The following is a 21,690-nucleotide window of genomic DNA, read 5'->3' as shown; positions in this document are numbered from 1 at the left end:
CATTAATTTGCCAATGATGAACAATTCTGTTACATAATCGTAAAACCATAAGCTAACGTTATAGTAAAAGTTACTATATTAATTGGAATCCATGCCACAAGGCTGTTATAAGATCACTAGTAATAGGTGTTTCTAAGTGGTCAGTAAGCGTATATACTATACACTATACACCAAATAGCCAAAAGTATGTTGACACTTGACCATGAGCCAGTTGGACATTCCATTTCAAAACTATGGGCATTGAAATGGCTATGACAGCGACCGTTCCTCTTCAAGAGGCGTGGATAGTTAGTAAAAAAGATTTTTTTGTAAAAATTAAAAAAATTATACAGTAATTGGTTTTCTCTTTTATCTCTTGGCAGAGACTACAACGACGCAACAGAGGGAGCAACAAACACTATTATGTGATTAAGGATTCCCTGTTCTCACTGTTCCCTGATAAGGAATACTACAACGACTCCAGTCATGACCGCTGCAGAACCTGCGCTGTGGTGGGAAACTCAGCCAACCTGAACGGATCTCTGTACGGTCCTCTGATAGATGCACATGACTTCGTTTTAAGGTACTAATGATGATTACTAGGGTAAATCACATCCCATTACATTCCCTGTTTGTGATTAGAATTATAATTAGCTGCTGAATTCTCTCTGTCCTTTAAAATAGGGCTAGTGCACAGTTAAAATGTACATGGAACAGTGTTTGCTTGACAAGGTTAAGAAAAGCTTTATAGTAAAAGGAATTTTGTCTGGATGCTTAGGAACCACCTTACAGTCATGAATTAGTCAAGCAAGCTTTACATCGCTTGCAATCCAAGTAAAGATCCCCTGTTCCTGATCAGCCATAACTTTAAAACCACCTTCTTGTTTCTACACTCACTGTCCATTTTTTCAGCTCCACTTACCATATAGAAGCACTTTGTAGTTCTACAATTACTGACTGTAGTCCATCTGTTTCTCTGCATGCTGTTTTTTTAACCTGCTTTCACTCTGTTCTTCAATGGTCAGGACCACCACAGGACAACCACAGAGCAGGTATTAATTAGGTGGTGGATCATTCTCAGCACTGCAGTGACACTGACATGGTGGTGGTGTGTTAGTGTGTGTTGTGCTGGAGTTTTTAAATAGTGTCCACTCACTGTCCACTCTATTAGACACTCATACGTAGTTGGTCCAACTTGTAGATGTAAAGTCAGCTCGTCTATTGCTGCTGTTTGAGTCGATCATCTTCTAGACCTTCATCAGTGGTCACAGGACGCTGCCCACGGGGCGCTGTTAGCTGGATATATTTTTGGTTGGTGGACTATTCTCAGTCCAGCAGTGACAGTGAGGTGTTTAAAAACTCCAGCAGCGCTGCTGTGTCTGATCCACTCATACCAGCACAACACACACTAACACACCACCACCATGTCAGTGTCACTGCAGTGCTGAGAATGATCCACCACCTAAATAATACCTGCTCTGTGGTGGTCCTGTGGGGGTCCTGACCATTGAAGAACAGCATGAAAGGGGGCTAACAAAGCATGCAGAGAAACAGATGGACTACAGTCAGTAATTGTAGGACTACAAAGTGCTTCTATATGGTAAGTGGAGCTGATAAAATGGACAGTGAGTGTAGATACAAGGAGGTGGTTTTGTTCAGACCGCTGGATTAAATGTAAATTTGTGATGAATATTTAGCTTTGGAGTCTACCGGCTTAAAACTGCTTTGTCAATAGTGTAATGTAACGTTAGCTAACAGAACAGCAATCTATTGGTGACAGACGAACCGAAACACGCTTTCCTGCCAAAATGACAATATGTTTACCTGATGAATGCAGGGATTCTGGCAGCAGCTTCCTGAGCTCTATATACAACCTCAGATGGGACAGCATTCTATTATGCTAGTTCACCACTGGGTTCAGATCTCTGGTTTGGTGGACGTCAGGGTGTTCTTGCCTTGCATCCAGTTGGTCCCCCTTTCGCTGCCCCATACACAACAAACTGTGATGCTTTGTGTATTCCGACACCTTTCTATCAGAACCAGCATTAACTTCTTCAGCTATTTGAGCTACAGTAGCTCGTCTGTTGGATCGGACCACACGGGCCAGCCTTCACTCCCCACGTGCATCAATGAGCCTTGGCCACCCATGACCCTGTCACCTGTTTACCACTGTTCCTTCCTTGGACCACTTTTGATAGATATTGACCACTGCAGACCGGGAACACCCCACAAGAGCTGCAGTTTTGGAGATGATCTGACCCAGTCGTCTAGCCATCACAATTTGGCCCTCGTCAAACTCACTCAAATCCTCACGCTCACCCATTTTTCCTGCTTCTAACATCAACTTTGAGGATAAAATGTTCACTTGCTGCCTAATATATCCCACCCACTAACATGTGCCGTGATGAAGAGATGATCAGTGTTATTCACTTCACCTGTCAGTGCTCATAATGTTATGCCTGGTCGGTGTAGTTTCCATATGCTTGTTAGGGATATAAATAGTAAAAGAATATGTAAAACTACAGTGAATCACAAAAGTGAGTACACCCCTCACATTTCTGCAAATATTTTATTATATCTTTTCATGGGACAACACTATAGACATGAAACTTGGATATAACTTAGAGTAGTCAGTGTACAGCTTGTATAGCAGTGTAGATTTACTGTCTTCTGAAAATAACTCAACACACAGCCATTAATGTCTAAATAGCTGGCAACATAAGTGAGTACACCCCACAGTGAACATGTCCAAATTGTGCCCAAATGTGTCGTTGTCCCTCCCTGGTGTCATGTGTCAAGGTCCCAGGTGTAAATGGGGAGCAGGGCTGTTAAATTTGGTGTTTTGGGTACAATTCTCTCATACTGGCCACTGGATATTCAACATGGCACCTCATGGCAAAGAACTCTCTGAGGATGTGAGAAATAGAATTGTTGCTCTCCACAAAGATGGCCTGGGCTATAAGAAGATTGCTAACACCCTAAAACTGAGCTACAGCATGGTGGCCAAGGTCATACAGCGGTTTTCCAGGACAGGTTCCACTTGGAACAGGCTTCGCCAGGGTCGACCAAAGAAGTTGAGTCCACGTGTTCGGCGTCATATCCAGAGGTTGGCTTTAAAAAATAGACACATGAGTGCTGCCAGCATTGCTGCAGAGGTTGAAGACGTGGGAGGTCAGCCTGTCAGTGCTCAGACCATACGCCGCACACTGCATCAACTCGGTCTGCATGGTCGTCATCCCAGAAGGAAGCTGACGCACAAGAAAGCCCGCAAACAGTTTGCTGAAGACAAGCAGTCCAAGAACATGGATTACTGCAATGCCCTGTGGTCTGACGAGACCAAGATAAACTTGTTTGGCTCAGATGGTGTCCAGCATGTGTGGCGGCGCCCTGGTGAGAAGTACCAAGACAACTGTATCTTGCCTACAGTCAAGCATGGTGGTGGTAGCATCATGGTCTTGGGCTGCATGAGTGTTGCTGGCACTGGGGAGCTGCAGTTCATTGAGGGAAACATGAATTCCAACATGTACTGTGACATTCTGAAACAGAGCATGATCCCCTCCCTTCGAAAACTGGGCCTCATGGCAGTTTTCCAACAGGATAACGACCCCAAACACAACCTCCAAGATGACAACTGCCTTGCTGAGGAAGCTGAAGGTAAAGGTGATGGACTAAACCCAATTGAGCACCTGTGGCGCATCCTCAAGTGGAAGGTGGAGGAGTTCAAGGTGTCTAACATCCACCAGCTCCGTGATGTCATCATGGAGGAGTGGAAGAGGATTCCAGTAGCAACCTGTGCAGCTCTGGTGAATTCCATGCCCAGGAGGGTTAAGGCAGTGCTGGATAATAATGGTGGTCACACAAAATATTGACACTTTGGGCACAATTTGGACATGTTCACTGTGGGGTGGACTCACTTATGTTGCCAGCTATTTAGACATTAATGGCTGTGTGTTGAGTTATTTTCAGAAGACAGTAAATCTACACTGCTATACAAGCTGTACACTGACTACTCTAAGTTATATCCAAGTTTCATGTCTATAGTGTTGTCCCATGAAAAGATATAATAAAATATTTGCAGAAATGTGAGGGGTGTACTCACTTTTGTGATACACTGTATATCCATAATATATGCTTCCAACTTTAAGGCAACAGTTCCTGAAGTGGTTTGGTGTGGAGAAGCTACAGTAGCCTGTGCAAAGACCTAATCTCCAAAGAACACCATCTGGATCAAGTGGAACACTTTTCAAGGCTGGTTTTGCAAGGAATTGGCACCACGTCCAAAACCTATTTCCTCCTCGTGCCAAGTATTGGCAGTTTGCGTCAGACCCACTAGTTAGTGAAAATAAATGACTGAATAGCAGCTGTATTATAAATAGCTATCTCCAGCAGTATTAATTTATTTTATTTGTTGTGGTTTTAATTGAAATCTTGTTCCGCAGGATGAATCAGGGTCCCACTAAAGGCTTTGAGACTGACGTCGGGACACGCACCACGCACCGAGCCATGTACCCTGTGAGTGCCATGGACATGGACAACTCCACCCATATGGTGCTGCTGCCTTTTAGTGTTAGAGACTTGGAATGGCTCATAAGCGCCTTCACCACCAAGCACATTAACCGGTAAGAGCACAAACCAAATGGTCAAAGTAACACAAACAGTCAAACAGTAGCTGTGTAGGGACATTATTTAATTTTTAATGACAGAAAGAGAACGATTATTTAAAAGGTATTCAGATATGACCACACACCAGAGATGTTCACAAGTCACAAAATACAAGTCATAGGCCAGAGTCTAAATCAAGTCCAGTCTTTAGGCTATCGTATAAGTCACCTTAATTCAATTCAACTTTCTTGTCATTATACAATACAGGGTTGTACAGTATAATGAAACACTTTCAGGCTACATCTCCAGTGCAGACATACAAAAGACAACAGTGCTGGCAGTGCCTGCAGCAGATACTGCTGAGTGATTGACACCCTAATATACACCTTTAGATTTGTTTTTAGTAAACCTGAGACCTGTAACAATGACCTATCAAGGCATGGACTCCACTAGACCCCTGAAGGTGTGCTGTGGTATCTGGCACCAAGATGTTAGCAGCAGATCCTTTAACTCCTGTAAGTTGTGAGGTGGGACCTCCATGGATCGGACTTGTTCGTCCAGCACATCCCACAGATGCTCGATTGGATTGATATTGCTCCATCATCCAGTTCTGATGCTCACATGCCCATTGTTGGCGCTTTCAGTGGTGGACAGGGGTCAGCATGGGCACCCTGACTGTTCTGCGGCTATGCAGCCCCATGCGGCTATGCAGCCCCATACAAAAATCTGTTGTAAACGAGGCATACTGGGCTAACTCTATACCAAAGCCTATCTGTTTCTGAATATAATATCCAACAAACATATGTACATATGTTATACATTGAGTTAAATTCATTGTTACCTTTCTTTTCTTTTTTAGCACACATACGGCAGTAAAAGCAACAATAGAAGCCAATAAAGACAAGGTGAGCACTTACCATTTTTAAATGAGCAGGAAGTTTCATTATACTTCTCTAAGGTGCAGTATAGATTTATTATAATGCAGGTCATTGATTACTTGGACTGGGACTTTTTATTTGAAATTAATTTTAAAATATGTATTCATTTGCTCAATCTTGAGAGTGTATATAATAATAAATGAATAATATTTTAGCTATGCCTGTGTTTCAAAACCTTAAACTCCATGGACTGCTATGACATAGTATGTGTATATTACAAGCGTATGTCATTTTTATTTGATTATTTTTAAGGTGATGGTGATGAACCCTGGGTTCATGAAATATGTCCATGCCTATTGGTTGAAGGGAAAGGGTCGAATCCCATCCACTGGCTTCATTATGCTTGTATTCTCTCTACACATCTGTGATCAGGTAACAGCACCATTTCACCAATGTGTGTGTAAATAATCATACAGTGGATCCATTAATGAACCAGATAAACAGAAAATTAAAGCAAGAAAACAAAGATGATACAGCATGAGAGTGAAATAAAGCCTTTGGTGTCCATGTAGTATACATGCTGGTGTAGAAATTCCGCTTAGTGATTATGATTAATAAATAGGGTTTGTTTGACTGTACCAATGGAACAGTGGAATATGTACCAAGGTTAGACAGAAAACCCAAACCACACGCCTCAGTCGAGTTTAAAGTTTCATATTTGAGACAGTATCACCTGTGTTCCAGCTGCCTTTAATGCAAAGTTGGTTCTTTGATTGATTACATACAACCATCCATATGACCAGCTAAACTAGGCATATTTGTATAGGCACAGAGAAGTCACCAGCTGTAGTCGGTCATACTTAGATACCACAAAGTTCATTGACATTATTATTATTGTTATTTACCAACAATTAATGTTAGATTTTGACATTGGTCAACTGATCCTTCACAGGTGAACGTGTTTGGATTTGGGGCTGACAGAAAAGGAAGATGGCTCCATTACTTCGACAGCACACATCGTCCAAAATTTAACACCGGCAACCACAGAGGAAGCTTCGAACACACCATCATCATGGAACTTCACAAGAAAAAAAAGATTACAGTGTTTAAAGGATGGTAAAGAGACAATTTAGGTCAAAAACACTGTTTGTGGACACCTCCAAACCCAAGTCAAGCCAAGTATAATGTATTTGTATAGCACTTTTTACAATGGACATCATCTCAAAGCAGCTTTAAAGAATCCAGGACCTATAGACCAAAAATGCCTAATGAGCAATCCGAGGGCGACAGTGGCAAGAAAAACTCCCTTAAAAATACAGGAAGAAACCTTGAGAGGAACCAGACTCAGCAGGAATCTCCATCCTCCTTGGGTGGCCTGGAGGATACTTTAAATGAGCAGAATCCACACAAATCATACAAACACACATTTAAATTGACCTTAAAGTTATAACTAGCAAAAATGCTAGTTATAAATTCCAGCTACCTGGTGTTTTTTTGCTGTCGTCTTTACCAGACATTTGTAAACTGGATTGGAAAATATGGACTGTATTTTATTTAAAAAAGGCAAAATGTATATAAAAAAGCTGGTTGATTTCATGTTGTAAGAAACAAAGTGACGATTTAAAAAGGGTATGAATATCTTGGGAGGTAAAAACATGCATTGATAAGATTTGATACCTGATGAGATGTTTCTCATATCTACAATAAACAACAACATTTCTAAAAGACTTCTGATGTTTGAGCCATACTTATAACGACACACATTAAACACATTAAAGATATAATTGATTTATTACCTAGAAGATCCTGGGTTTGATCCCCAGGCGGGGCGGTCCTGGGTCCTTTCTGTGTAGAGTTTGCATGTTCTCCCTGTGTCTGTGTGGGTTTCCTCCCACAGTTCAAAGACTTGCAAATGAGGTGAATATAAGTGAGTTTGATATAAACTTGTGAACTGATGAATCTTGTGTAATGAGTAACTACTGTTCCTGTCATGAATGTAACCAAAATGTAAAACATGACGTTACAATCCTAATAAACAACCAAACATTCATTATCTGTTTTACCACTGTCTGTTTTTCATCTATTCAGGGTCGTGGCGAATACAATTAACTGGGTGAAGGGTAAAAAACTATCTGGACGGGTGTGCCAGTCTATTACAGAGCACACACACACACACACACACACACACACACACACACATATGAAAAACAAATATGTCTAAAACTCAAACACAGAAAAAAAGAGATGTGGTTGAAGTTCAGGAACAGGTTATATAGATCCATCAGTAATAAGAAAATTATTAACACCAAAGACTATTTCCTGAGGAAGTTAAAACAGGCTCAGCTAACTCAAAAACTCCTGGTAAACTTCTACCGCAGCACTATTGAGAGCGTTCTCTCCAACTGCATGACTGTGTGGTACTCAGAGGTGAAATAAACTATATATATATATATATATTTATATATATATAACGACTCCCAAAGGCACGACTCAGTTCCTTTCGTTCGTTTTAGAGAGCCGTTCAATAGAATCGATCCATCACTAGTGGTTATACAGTTTGAAAAAGTTTTATGGGATGGTCTGTACTAAAATGACACATTACACATCCATAAATGTTGTATCAACATGCTTTTTCTATTAGATTTGAATAAAAAACAACTATTGTGAGTTTTATATCCACTTGTCACCCTCTCCTGTTAAAAAAAGTAACTAAGTAATGTTACTTTTTACTTGAGTAGATTTTTAGACTAGTAATTTCACTTGTACTTAAGTAAAAATTCATTAAAGTAATAGTACTTTTACTTGAGTACAATATTTTAGTACTCTTTCCACCTCTGGTGGTACTCCAGCTGCACAGCCTCAGAGAGGAAGGACCTACATCGGGTGGTCAGAGCGGCGGAACGTATCATCGGAACCAAACTCCCCAACTTGGACAGTGTTTATAACAGCCGTTTACAGAACAAGGCCAACAGCATTAGTAAGAATGCAACACACCCTGGGAACTATCTGTTCTCCCTGTTACCATCTGGAAGGCGGTACAGGGCTATTCGTGCACACACGAACAGACTGAGGAACAGCTTCTTCCCAAGAACTGTGGCCTCCATCACCCCTCCCAACACCTCATAGACTGTGAACTTGAACACTGCGTATTTGCACATCTTCATACAACCATTCTCTCACTCAAGCATGAAATCATCATTTTTGAAACTGAACTGGTATCTCCACATAGCATAAAATCATCATTTTTGAAACTGAACTGGTATCTCCACTTTTGCTTCTTCTTTTTATCTTTATCCTTCGTTCGTACACAAGTATAATGACAATAAAGGTTCTTCTTCTTCTATTAAACCAAAATAATTTACACTGGCAAAAGTAAATAAACTATATACGATTTCTTAGGCATTTACTCACAGGCAAAAACACAAAAATCTGGCATATCTCAACCAGTCTAGAACCAGATTCTTGATTAAAGGCAGACGTGAATTACAACGTTTTAATGACGCTTACATTTAGCAGATGCTTTATCTAAAATGACTCTGTTTTATCTAATAACCATGAAAGCAATGAAAGGTTAAAAGGCTTCACCCAGGCGCCCAACAGTGGAAATTCGGTATTGGTGGGGCTTGAATATATCTCAAATATGTAAGGTCGCTGCTCAGGTGGCGCAGTGGTAAAAACACACTAGCATACCAGAGCTGGGATTTTGAATACATTGTATCGAATCTCAGCTCTGCCATCCGCCTGGGCTGGGCAGCTACATGAACAACAATTGGCTGTTGTTCGTAGGGTAGGATGAGCCGAATAGGAACTCCTCTAACGAGCGAATTACGACCTCTGCTGGCTGGTTGATGGTGTCTGCACACAGAGAAAGGAATAAAGCGTTGAATCTGTGCACAAGGCTGATCCGCATATGAACTCGCCTCGTGCAGGTGAAAAGATGCAGTCGGGTACTGCACACGTGTCGGAGGGGGCGTGTGTCAGACTCGCTCTCCTCAATCGGGGCGGGGATCAGCACCAGTGGAGATGAAGCATAACGCGTTAAAATCGGGAGTAAAAGGGACTATGCAGGCTGTTGAAAACGCCATACTGATCAAACCAATGTGCCCAAGGGTACAGTTTGAGTCCCAAAGTTAGAGCCATATAATTAATAAATAAATAATAACCTGTCAAATTAAAAACAGTACAGATACAAAATACTGAATGTTCGACAGACAGACCTCGACGTGAGCAGAGCTAAAAGATAGATCAGCTTTATTCTGATGACAAGCATTACAGCCTGGTAGCAAAACCATGGTGAACATAACAGAGGGGAAAGAGACAGAGCCAGAAACCAAGATACAAGCCAATGGTCAAGACCAAATAACAAGAGTAAACAGGCTACCAAAATCAAAGGGAGAATCCAAAAGACAAAACCAAAATACAAAAGAGAATCAAAACCAGAGAGATCAGACAGAAATTCTAATCAAACAGTCAGTAAGGCAACAGAGTTGGCAATACCTCACAAAGTGGCATGACAAACGAAGGGGTATATACTGTACATATATGAGGCGAGTAATGACAAATAGGTGTGAATGATTAGTATTCTGGGGATGAGGAACGGAAAGACTGTGGTGCTGACATCATGAGGTGATGGATTGTGGGTAGTGTAGTTTGGAGTGTCGACATGAGGAGAAGAACCTGGAAGCAATCCAGCAACAGGTAATCCTACCAGCAACAGATAGCAGATAAAAGCAAGGGTAGAGTATTGGAGATTGGAGCAGATTTGCATATTTCTCGCTCTACAGTGCATAATATCATTAAACTACTCAAGGAATCGGGAGGAATTTCAGTACATAAAGGCCGAGGGCGCAAGCTTAAGCTAAACGCCCGTGATCTTCCATTCCTCAGACGTCACTGCATCAAGAACCACCACTCAACAATAGCTGATATAACCACATGGGTGAGGGATTAGTTTATCAATCCTTTATCAAGCTCTACAATACAGAGTTACTGCACAAATAATACTTAAAACTTTACTGTGCAAAAAAGAAGCCTTATGTTAACCATAAGGGCATCAGAAGCGGCATCAACTTCTCTGTACTCTGAGGCACCTAGGATGGACCTGCAAGACATGCAGCCTGTCAGTATACTCTCAATGGTGCACTTATGCAGGTTTACCAGAATTTTGGGTAGGAGACCAAACGTCTTAAGCCTGTGAAGAAAGTATAGACGTTGACAAGCAGACTTCACTACTGACTTGGTGTGGAATGACCAGGTCAGGTGATCGGTGAGGTGCTTCCAGAGAAACTTGGTAGACCTGGCATGTTCCACAACAGCTCCTTTAATGTACAAGGGAACATGCACATCCTCCTGCTGCTTCCTGTAGTCTACCATCATCTCCTTAGTCTTGCTGACGTTGAGGTGTAGGTTGTTGTCGCTGCACCATTCAGCTAGTTCACCAACATCTGCTCTGTAGGCCGTCTAGTCACCATTTGTGATGAGGCCCGGGATGGTGGTATCGTCAGCAAACTTGAGTATGATGTTGGAGTTGTGTACAGAAGGGGGCTGAGAACACATCCATGTGGAACTCCTGTGTTTAGAATCAGTGTGAAGGAGATATGGTCACCAATCCTTATAACGTGAGGTCTGCTCGACAAAGATTAGTGTTGAGTCCTAGGTCTTCAGGTTTAGCGATTTGTTTAATTGGGATTGCATTGTTAAATGCAGCGCTGTAGTTGATGAACAGTATCCGCACGTAGGAGTTTTTCTCGTCCAGGTGAGTGAGAGCATATCAGTGGATCTGTTTGGCGGTAAGCAAATTGAAGAGGATTCATTGATGGTGGAAGAGATGTGGTTCTTGATAATCCACTCAAAGTACTTCATGACGGAGGGGGTCAAACCAACAGGTCTGTAGGGTAGTGGGACAATGGTGGTCTTCTTAAAGCATGTTGGGATCACAGACAGGCTGAGGGAGAGGTTAAGGATGTCTGTAAACACCTCTGCTTGCTGGTTGGCACATGCTTTAAGGACACAATCATGGATGCCATCAGGGCCTGGCGCTTTACGTGGATTTACAACCCTGAAGGATCTGATCACCTCAGGAACAGAGATGAATAGTGTACCGCTGCTGTTGTTAACTGTATGTTTAACAGCTGGGAAGGTGTTTCCTGCCTCAAGTGCAAATTGGTGTTCAGTTCGTCAGGTAATGAGACGGAAGGACTCACATCACAGGTTCTTCCTTTGTAGACTATGTGTCTGTGGTCAGATGCTTCATAGTTAAAAACTGCCTTGTCTCTGGAGGTCTTTTGGTGAAGTTCGAGCATTGAGTTTGACCCGTGTCCCGTGTTGACCCATGGTTTATGGTTCATTAATGTCTGTGTCTACTGCCTGCTGGAAGATCTGCCAGTCTGCTGATTTAGAAGCAGTCCTGAAGTGTGAAGATGGTCTCCTCACACCATCAGTAGATTGTTCTGAGAACTGGTTTTACCTGTTTAGGCTTTTGTTTGTAAGCTGTCAGAAGAAGAATGGAGGTGTGATCGGCTTTGCCAAATGCAGGGCGAGGAAAGGTCTTTGTAGCTGTCTTTGATTGCAATATAGACAGAGGCGCAGAGTTTGGGGGTTCTTGGTCATAGAAACTTGTGGTGATTAGGAATGTTGGGTTGCTGTCATTGTGCCTCTCTTGTCCGATCACTCAGGTTTGATGATGGTAGGGGAGGTGAAAGCCTTCATGACTGTGTTACCTGCTCGCTCTCCCTTTTAGTTATGCTGTAATAATTAGGGGTGTCGGAGTCTAAAACTCTCTGTAAAATTGACATTTTTACTCTTAATGATTTCACATTGTAACTACATTTTCTGTTGTTTTACCCCGAGGTTGAATCCTGCAAGTCGAGACTGCTGTGGCAACAATGCTGCTCCTGCTGGATGTTGGAAACCTGGCTTGTTTGCACCAAAAATGTCAAGAACTCACTACAGACTTTATCACAGACTGAACTGAATAATGAAGAACTCCCATTATTTTTTGCTAGTTATAATTTTTTAGTACAGTTTAATTTTGTGTAAATCATATTTATTCAAATGATCCTCCAGGCCACCCAATGAGGATGGGGGTCCCTGCTGAGGTTTCTTCCTGTAATTTTAAGGGGGGTTTTCCTTGCCACTGTTGCCCTTGGTTTGCTCAACAGGAATTTTCGGTCTGTTGGTCCTGGATTCTGTAAAGTTGCTTTCAAACAATGTTCAAATAGTTTTGACTTGACTTGAATTTGACAATACAGCAGTGGTCCAGAGTCTGCTCCGCTCGAGTTGTAAATGTAACATGTTGAGAGTATTTGGGCAGAACTTTCTTCAGATTTGCCCTGTTAAAGTCCCCCACTTTAATAAAACAGTGTCAGGATGTAAGTCTTCCAGACCATTAATGGTTTCGTATAAAAAGTCCAGTGCAGAGTTTGTGTCTGCTTGGGAAGGGATGTACTGTAAGGTAGGAGGTAGAAAAAGTAGTCGTATTTTAACTGGAATGAGTTCGACACCAGTGATGGGCCCGCAGGCCGGACTTTGGACATGCCTGGTCTATGGGGTGTTTGTAATGACGAGTGCCCTCTGCTATACTTTAGACAGGCTTCAAAACCTTGATGGTTGCAAGATTCCCATTCTCTTCTCCTTTTGTCTAACCATACAGTGTATCACAAAAGTGAGTACACCCCTCACATTTCTGCAAATATTTTATTATATCTTTTCATGGGACAACACTATAGAACTAAAACTTGGATATAACTTAAAGTAGTCAGTGTACAACTTGTATAGCAGTGTAGATTTACTGTCTTCTGAAAATAACTCAACACACAGCCATTAATGTATAAATAGCTGCAACATAAGTGAGTACACCCCACAGTGAACATGTCCAAATTGTGCCCAAAGTGTCAATATTTTGTGTGATCACCATTATTATCCAGCACTGCCTTAACCCTCCTGGGCATGGAATTCACCAGAGCTGCACAGGTTGCTACTGGAATCCTCTTCCACTCCTCCATGATGACATCACGGAGCTGGTGGATGTTAGACACCTTGAACTCCTCCAGCTTCCACTTGAGGATGCACCACAGGTGCTCAATTGGGTTTAGTCCATCACCTTTACCTTCAGCTTCCTCAGCAAGGCAGTTGTCATCTTGGAGGTTGTGTTTGTGGTCGTTATCCTGTTGGAAAACTGCCATGAGGCCCAGTTTTCGAAGGGAGGGGATCATGCTCTGTTTCAGAATGTCACAGTACATGTTGGAATTCATGTTTCCCTCAATGAACTGCAGCTCCCCAGTGCCAGCAACACTCATGCAGCCCAAGACCATGATGCTACCACCACCATGCTTGACTGTAGGCAAGATACAGTTGTCTTGGTACTTCTCACCAGGGCGCCGCCACACATGCTGGACACCATCTGAGCCAAACAAGTTTATCTTGGTCTCGTCAGACCACAGGGCATTCCAGTAATCCATGTTCTTGGACTGCTTGTCTTCAGCAAACTGTTTGCGGGCTTTCTTGTGCGTCAGCTTCCTTCTGGGATGACGACCATGCAGACCGAGTTGATGCAGTGTGCGGCGTATGGTCTGAGCACTGACAGGCTGACCTCCCATGTCTTCAACCTCTGCAGCAATGCTGGCAGCACTCATGTGTCTATTTTTTAAAGCCAACCTCTGGATATGACGCCGAACACGTGGACTCAACTTCTTTGGTCGACCCTGGCGAAGCCTGTTCCGAGTGGAACCTGTCCTGGAAAACTACTGTATGACCTTGGCCACCATGCTGTAGCTCAGTTTCAGGGTGTTAGCAATCTTCTTATAGCCCAGTCCATCTTTGTGGAGAGAAACAATTTTATTTCTCACATCCTCAGAGAGTTCTTTGCCATGAGGAGCCATGTTGAATATTCAGTGGCCAGTATGAGAGAATTGTACCCAAAACACCAAATTTAACAGCCCTGCTCCCCATTTACACCTGGGACCTTGACACATGACACCAGGGAGGGACAACGACACATTTGGGCACAATTTGGACATGTTCACTGTGGGGTGTACTCACTTATGTTGCAGCTATTTAGACATTAATGGCTGTGTGTTAAGTTATTTTCAGAAGACAGTAAATCTACACTGCTATACAAGTTGTACACTGACTACTCTAAGTTATATCCAAGTTTCATGTCTATAGTGTTGTCCCATGAAAAGATATAATGAAATATTTGCAGAAATGTGAGGGATGTACTCACTTTTGTGATACACTGTAACTGTCCCCATCTACATAAACACACTCAGACACAGACAGTTAGTTCAGATGTATACATATTCTTTTTATTCAGTATTTAAAACTTATTTTAGGCTCAAGTACCGGCATGAATGGGCTTATCATGACTCCACCTTTTTACCTTGTTGTTCACCTCATGATTTATCTTGAAGCCCATTTGACCTGTGTTAACAAAGCATGATGAATCTCACACACTTCACATAGCTTTTTAGATTATTCTTAAGTCATTCAAGTGATGACCTTTATAGGGTCTTCTAAACCATGCTCTTGGTATTGGACACCCAGATAACATCTCATGTGAGCTTAAGTGAGTATTGTGGTTAGTTTGCATTTTTGTGCTCATCAAAGCATGTGGTAGTGCTCTAATCCAGTTCATTTAATTTTGGCTCGGGTGCTGACAATTTAATATAATATCTAGTTCTTCTAGCATTTGTCACTACAAAAGCTGACCCAGTCAACAATGTATGTAATGCATGATTCACGTACATCTCAACTTAATCTGTCATAGTGGGTGTAGCTGATTTTTCATAAGTATAAGGTGCAGCTGCTAAGTCCAGATGACATGGAGGCATGCCCTGTTCTACTAAGTCATGTTGAGTACTAAAATAAGTACAACCCCAAATCAGAAAAAGTTGGGACAGTATGGAAAATGCAGATAAAATAAAACTGCAGTGTTTCTTACATAACTTTGACTTTTATTTAATAGCAGACAGGATGAACCTGAGATATTTCATGTTTTATCTGCTCAACTTCATTTCATTTATTAATAAACATCCATTTTTGGTGGTGTGTTAGTGCGTGTTGTGCTGGTATGAGTGGATCAACACCTCACTGTCACTGCTGGACTGAGAATAGTCCAACAAGCAAAAAAATATCCAGCCAACAGCGCCCCGTGGGCAGCGTCCTGTGACCACCGATGAAGGTCTAGAAGATGACAAACTCAAACAGCAGCAATAGCAATAGTCAGTGTCACTGCAGTGCTGAGAATGATCCACCACCTAAATAATACCTGCTCTGTGGTGGTCCTGTGGGGGCCCCGACCATTGAAGAACAGCATGAAAGGGGGCTAACAAAGCATACAGAGAAACAGATGGACTACAGTCAGTAATTGTAGAACTACAAATTCCAAAGTCTCTGTACTTACTGGATATTTCCTCTGACTCATCCCACAATGCATCATATTCGTTTTGGCTGCCAAATACAACAATAGTAGTTGTCAATTGCTGATTTCAAATGATCTCCACTAATGATTCAGAAAAGGGTGGCATCTGTGTTTTCATACTTGAGAGGGTGAGAGACATCTGTGACACACTGTATGACTATGTGACTCCAGTTACCAGTAGGGATGGTATATCTTGATGATCCTTTATGTAAACGTGTACTGTTGTTTGTATTTCTGGCCCAATGGGCAGATAGTGATGGCTAATTGTATGTTTTTCCCTAGAGAGAGAGAGTGTGTGTGTGTGTGTGTGTGTGTGATTTAGAACAGTCACACTCATTCAATGATGACTACAAGCATATGTTGAAAGGGAACTGCCTGACTACCAAGCTGGTTTCAGAAAAGGAAGAGGAACAAGAGACATCATTGCAGACGCCAGATGGATTCTCGAGAAGACTAAAGAATATCACTGATTACCAAAAAGCATTCGACTGTGTAGATCATGAAAGATTGTGGTCAACACTACAAAACATGGGTGTGCCTGAACATCTGATAGCCCTCAAACTTGTACAAGGATCAAGAGGCTACAGTGCACACAAAAGATGGAGATAGCGAATTGGATAAGCTATTCATCCTCTATGCAGAACAAATAATGCGAAATGCAGGTATATACGAGTAAGACCGTGGAATTAAGCTGGGTGGAAGGACTATCAACACCCTCAGATATGCCGATGATACAACCATACTGGTAGAAAGTATGAAAGAGCTCAAAATGTTGCCTGACAAGATCAGAAAGTGTATTCTGGAAATGGGTCTTAGTCTAAACATAAGGACGACCAAAATACTGGCAACAACACATATTGACTAAAATGTATAGCACGCTTTTACAATAGACATTGCCTCAAAGCAACTTTACAGAATCCAGGACCAACAGACCAAAAACCCCTGTTGAGCAGGCCGAGGGCGACAGTGGCAAGAAAAACTCCCTTAAAAATACAGGAAGAAGCCGCAGCGGTAAAAAGACATGCTGCAACCAGAGCTGGATTCTGAGTACATTGTATCAGATCCTGTATGAGCAACGATTGACCGGTTGCGCAGTTGGGGGGTGGGACAAAGAACCGAATGTGGGTCTCTCTCTGTCAGAATGCGATTACGACCTCTGCCGGCTGATTAGAGGTGCCTGCACAGAGATGAGGAAGAGTGCCCTTAGGGTGTGTCTCTCCGCATGCAACGCTAGGTGGCACAGCACTCATCAATGTGTGGGTGGCAAAAATGCATCCGGCTACTGCCCATGTTTCGGAGGGGATATGGGTTAGCTTCGATCTCCTCAGTCAGGGCAGAGCTCGTCATAGATAGAGAGAAAGCACGATGCAAATTGAACTATTGGATGCGCTAAAAAAAAATACAGGAAGAAACCTTAAGAGGAACCAGACTCAGCAGGGATCTCCATCCTCCTCGGTTGACCTGGAGGATACTTTAAATAAATAGGATTTAAACAAATCATACATACACAAAATTAAATTGAACCAAAAGTTATAACTTGCAAAAAAATAATTTCTAGTTCTTTATTATTCAGTCCGATAAAGTCCGTTGTAAGTTCTGGATATTTTTGGTGCAAACACGCCAGGTTTCCTTCACATCTAGCAGGAGCAGCATTGTTGGCACTTCCGTCTTTAACCTCAAAAGGATGAACAGGTTTCCGTCAGAACCACCTTGGGGTAAAACAACAGAAGATGTAGTTACAATGTGAAATCGTGAAGAGTAAAATATCAGTTTCACAGAGAGTAGCTTTAGACTCCGGCATCCCTAATTATTACAGCATAACTAAAAGGGAGAGCGAGCAGGTAACAAGGTCATGAACTCCCAAGCTCTGCGTTTTTGTCTATATTTAAGACATCATCAATCACAGAGGAAATCAGAAAAAGGATCGTAATAGGCAAGACCGCTTTCAAAAAGGTTTGGAAATGCAAGGACATCAGGATACAACAAAGACACGCTCGTGAATTGCACAGTGTTCCCAACAGTTATGTATGGATGTGATAGTTGGACGATCAAGAAACATGACTGGAAGAATACTAAAAGTTCCATGGACTGCACAAAGAACCAAAGAGAACATTCACTGGAGAAGGACATAATGCTCGGCAAGATCATTATCGACCTGCTACAAGATGAATTGACAACATAAAAGAAATCATGAGTGTGCATCTATTATTTACATTTTCGGCATTTGGCAGACACTCTTATCCAGAGCGACTTACAGTATCAACCTTAACAAGAATGACAGAAGACAGAACAACATATAGATGGTTCAGATGGGTGGCATCTGTGTTTTCATACTTGAGAGGGTGAGAGACATCTGTGACACACTGTATGACTATGTGGCTCCAGTTACCACTAGGGATGGTAAATCTTGCTGATCATTTATGTAAACTTGTATTGTTGTTTGTATTTCTTGGCCCAATGGGCAGATAGTGATGGCTAATTGTGTATTTTTCCCTAGAAGTCAATGTGTGTGTGTTTGCCCTGTTATGGATTAGTGACCTGTCCAAGGTGTTTCCTTCCTCTCACCCAGTAAAATACACCCACCACAACCATGAATAGGTTAAAGTGATGGTAAAACAAACAAAAATCTCTCATTTATCTCCCTTATTGTTTGACCAGGCTTTTTTGTCAAGTGTTTATCTTTACTGGCCATTACTTTCCTTGTTTTTTGTCTTTCCACATTTTATTAAATTTTTTTTCTCAGAATTTTCCACCCTAATCTAGTCATATCCAATTACCCTGGTTGCGTTACGCTTCACCTCTACCGATACATCCTTCACTGCTGACTGAGGAGCTTTGGAACTGACACACACCCCCTCTGACACGTGCTCAGTACCGACTGCCTCTTCTCACCTGCACGAGGCGAGTTCATATGTGAAGAGCCACACCCTGATCCTCATTATTCCCCAACTCTGCACAGGCGCCTTCAGTCAGCCAGCAGTTATGAGGAACCCTGGTCCGGCTTGTCCCACCCTGTATGAACAACAGCCAATTGCTTTCCGAGTGGCCTTTTTCCACATTTTGCTCTCCAGCAGTCCTCTATTGTAGCCCGTCGCTCTCTTACTCACTGTTCTCATGTTCTTGTGTGTTAGACGACACATCAATGTTATAACTCTTATTCATTATTCCTTCTTATTAACTTATTATAATTTTATAATGTATTTTATCAGACAATAAAAACAGGTTCTCTTTTTTTGAATTGCACAGATAAAAAATGAAAAAATGAACAAAAGAACAGCTGAATCATTACTTAGCAATCCATCCACCAACAAAGTTAATGGTTTTTTGACATGCGTTTCCATCTTTCTCAAATACACATACATGGCTCTAGGGCATTTTGGTTACATATATATCCAATGCACCTTATATAAACATTATACATCCTAACAACCTTATATAAATATTAAACACTATAACATCCATATATAAACACTATACACACTGCCACATACTGAACACAACAGTCACACTGTCACTTTAAGCATCTTGTGATTTGTTGCTGCTTAGTCTTGCTGCTATACTTTTAGCAATTATGTACTTTATTTTTTAAGTTTTTTAGTTCATTCTATTTTATACATTTTGGGTTACAAACGATCTTTTTCAACTTAACGTACGAACAAATTTTGGATTATGAACCGAAATTCACGAAACACCTGACGTCACGAACAAGTTGACTCCAACTGTCTCTCTCTCTCTATATATACACATATACAGTGAGCAAACATTCGGACAGAGGGCGGTGTTTTTTTCTGTGTTTTCTTTATATTTTGTAAAATTCAATATAAAAATGGCCTCAAAGAAAGTGCAGAGGAAGCGCAGTGCTGAGAAAATGAATAACTCTATTACTATTTGTTGTGTTGTATAATTACTCCTGCCAGTAGCTGTCACTGTGTATTAGACAGAGGGGACAGTGAGTGAGAGAGAAGAAGGAATTTGGCTCAGTAAAGTATTCTTTCTTTCGTGCAATTACACCTACAAAATACAACATTATTGAAACAAAGAAGGAAATAATAGAGAAATATGAGAGTTATTGCTGTTTCTGGTAGATACATTTTATAAAAAAAAGAAAGGAAATTTATTATAGTGTATTACTTCAAGATGGCGCCGAGTATGGCTGCCATGTTGCGAGCTCCCTTCAGTGTTTGTAGTTTTTTGTTAATTTTATGTATATATGTAACTTTTTTTACACTAAATGTTGCCAGCACCTTTATCTACGACAGACAGACACTTTTGGACATAAGATCTTCAATAACTCACCGCGCACCGGACTTTTAATTTCTCAATGAAGTTCCATTGTTTGTAAACACAGACGAGCCCCCATTCACCTGGGCAATGCGTCCGAGGAAACGCCGCAGACTCTGGAAAAGGCGAACGTCCAGTCCTTGGACAACAAACTCAGCAAACTCAGGGCACGGATCTCTTTCAGCGAGAAACAAGGCACTGCTGTATAATCTGCCTCACAGAAATGTGGTTATCATCGGACACGCAGGACCAAGCCGTTGAACCAGCGGGATTCTCTGTGCACTGCGCCGACAGAACAAAGGACCTCTCTGGGAAGAGTAAAGGAGGTGGTGTATGTTTTATGATCAACAATGCTTGGTGTGATCACAGGAATGTTCACTTCATGGAGTCTTTCTGTTCCCCGGACCTGGAATACCTCATCATCTCGTGCAGACCGCTGTGGCTACTGAGATAGATTTCAGGAATCATTGTTACGGCTTTGTACATCCCACCGCAGACTGATACGGACTTGGCACTTAGGAAACTGTACAAGACTATTAACAAGCAGGAAACCACGTGTCCTTAGGCCGCTTTTATTGTTGTTGGGGACTTGAACAAAGCAAACTTTAGCAAAGTTTCGCTGAAGTTTTTCCAGCATATCGCCTGCAAAACACGGAAAACACGCACGCTGGACCACTGTTACACCCCCTTCTGCAACGCTTACAAAGCCCTCCCCCGCGCTCCGTTTGGCAAATCGGATCACTCCTCCATCCTGCTTCTGCCTACCTATAGGCAGAAACTGAAACGGGAACCGCCTACTATCAGGGAGGTACGTCACTGGTCGGACCAATCAGACTCTATGCTCCAGGACTGTCTTGATGACATCGACTGGGAGATGTTCACTGACACAGTCACTGGATTCATCAGAAAGTGCATAGATGATGTTGTTCCCACTAAAACTATCCGTGTGCATCCGAATCAGAAACCATGGCTGAACTGTGAGGTCCGTGCAGCCCTGAACGAACGTACTGCTGCTTTTCAATCGGGAAATACAGACGAGTATAAAAAAGCCAGCTATGCCCTCCGTAAAACCATTAAAGCAGCAAAACGCGAGTACAGAGCAAAAGTGGAATCGCAGTTCAACAGCACCAACATGAGAAGCATGTGGCAGGGATTAAACACAATAACGGACTATAAAGTAAAAACTCGCGGTGCAGTGAACATCAGTGCTGCGCTTCCAGACGAGCTAAACGCCTTTTACGCCCGTTTTGAGGCAAATCACACTGCACCTCCGGTAGAACCCACCGCTACTGAAGCGAACACACTCACTGTCTCTGTGGCTGATGTGCGCAGGTCCTTTAAACGCATTAACACCCGCAAGGCGAGTGTTTACGGACATTTTCAATCTCTCGCTTTCTCTCTCAGTCGTGCCAGCATGCTTTAAACTGGCCCCATTGTCAGAGACTTCATCTGCACATCACTGCCTGAAACCCTGGACCCTCTACAGTTCACTTACAGACAGAACAGGTCCACTGATGATGCTATAGCCCT

General features: G+C 42.1%; 1 protein-coding gene across 1 annotated transcript; it reads left to right on the top strand.

Annotated features, from left to right (window-relative positions):
- The first annotated feature begins 251 nt into the window (after positions 1-251).
- Positions 252-6,579, top strand: LOC134308831 (CMP-N-acetylneuraminate-beta-galactosamide-alpha-2,3-sialyltransferase 1-like). The gene is made up of 6 exons (XM_062990761.1): positions 252-287; positions 363-562; positions 4,419-4,598; positions 5,441-5,486; positions 5,772-5,891; positions 6,412-6,579. The coding sequence occupies exons 1-6, from the start codon at positions 252-254 to the stop codon at positions 6,577-6,579; spliced, it is 750 nt and encodes a 249-aa protein (XP_062846831.1).
- Positions 6,580-21,690: the final 15,111 nt, after the last annotated feature.

The sequence above is a fragment of the Trichomycterus rosablanca genome, chromosome 1, assembly GCF_030014385.1.
Source record: "Trichomycterus rosablanca isolate fTriRos1 chromosome 1, fTriRos1.hap1, whole genome shotgun sequence".
Classification (NCBI taxonomy): domain Eukaryota; kingdom Metazoa; phylum Chordata; class Actinopteri; order Siluriformes; family Trichomycteridae; genus Trichomycterus; species Trichomycterus rosablanca.
This window is presented reverse-complemented; position numbering and strand designations above follow the sequence as displayed.

Coding starts and splice junctions, on each gene's coding strand:
- LOC134308831 (XM_062990761.1), top strand. CDS start 252: ATGACAGCGACCGTTCCTCTTCAAGAGGCGTGGATA. Junction 563..4,418: donor GCACATGACTTCGTTTTAAG/GTACTAATGATG, acceptor CTTGTTCCGCAG/GATGAATCAGGGTCCCACTA. Junction 5,892..6,411: donor CTCTACACATCTGTGATCAG/GTAACAGCACCA, acceptor GATCCTTCACAG/GTGAACGTGTTTGGATTTGG.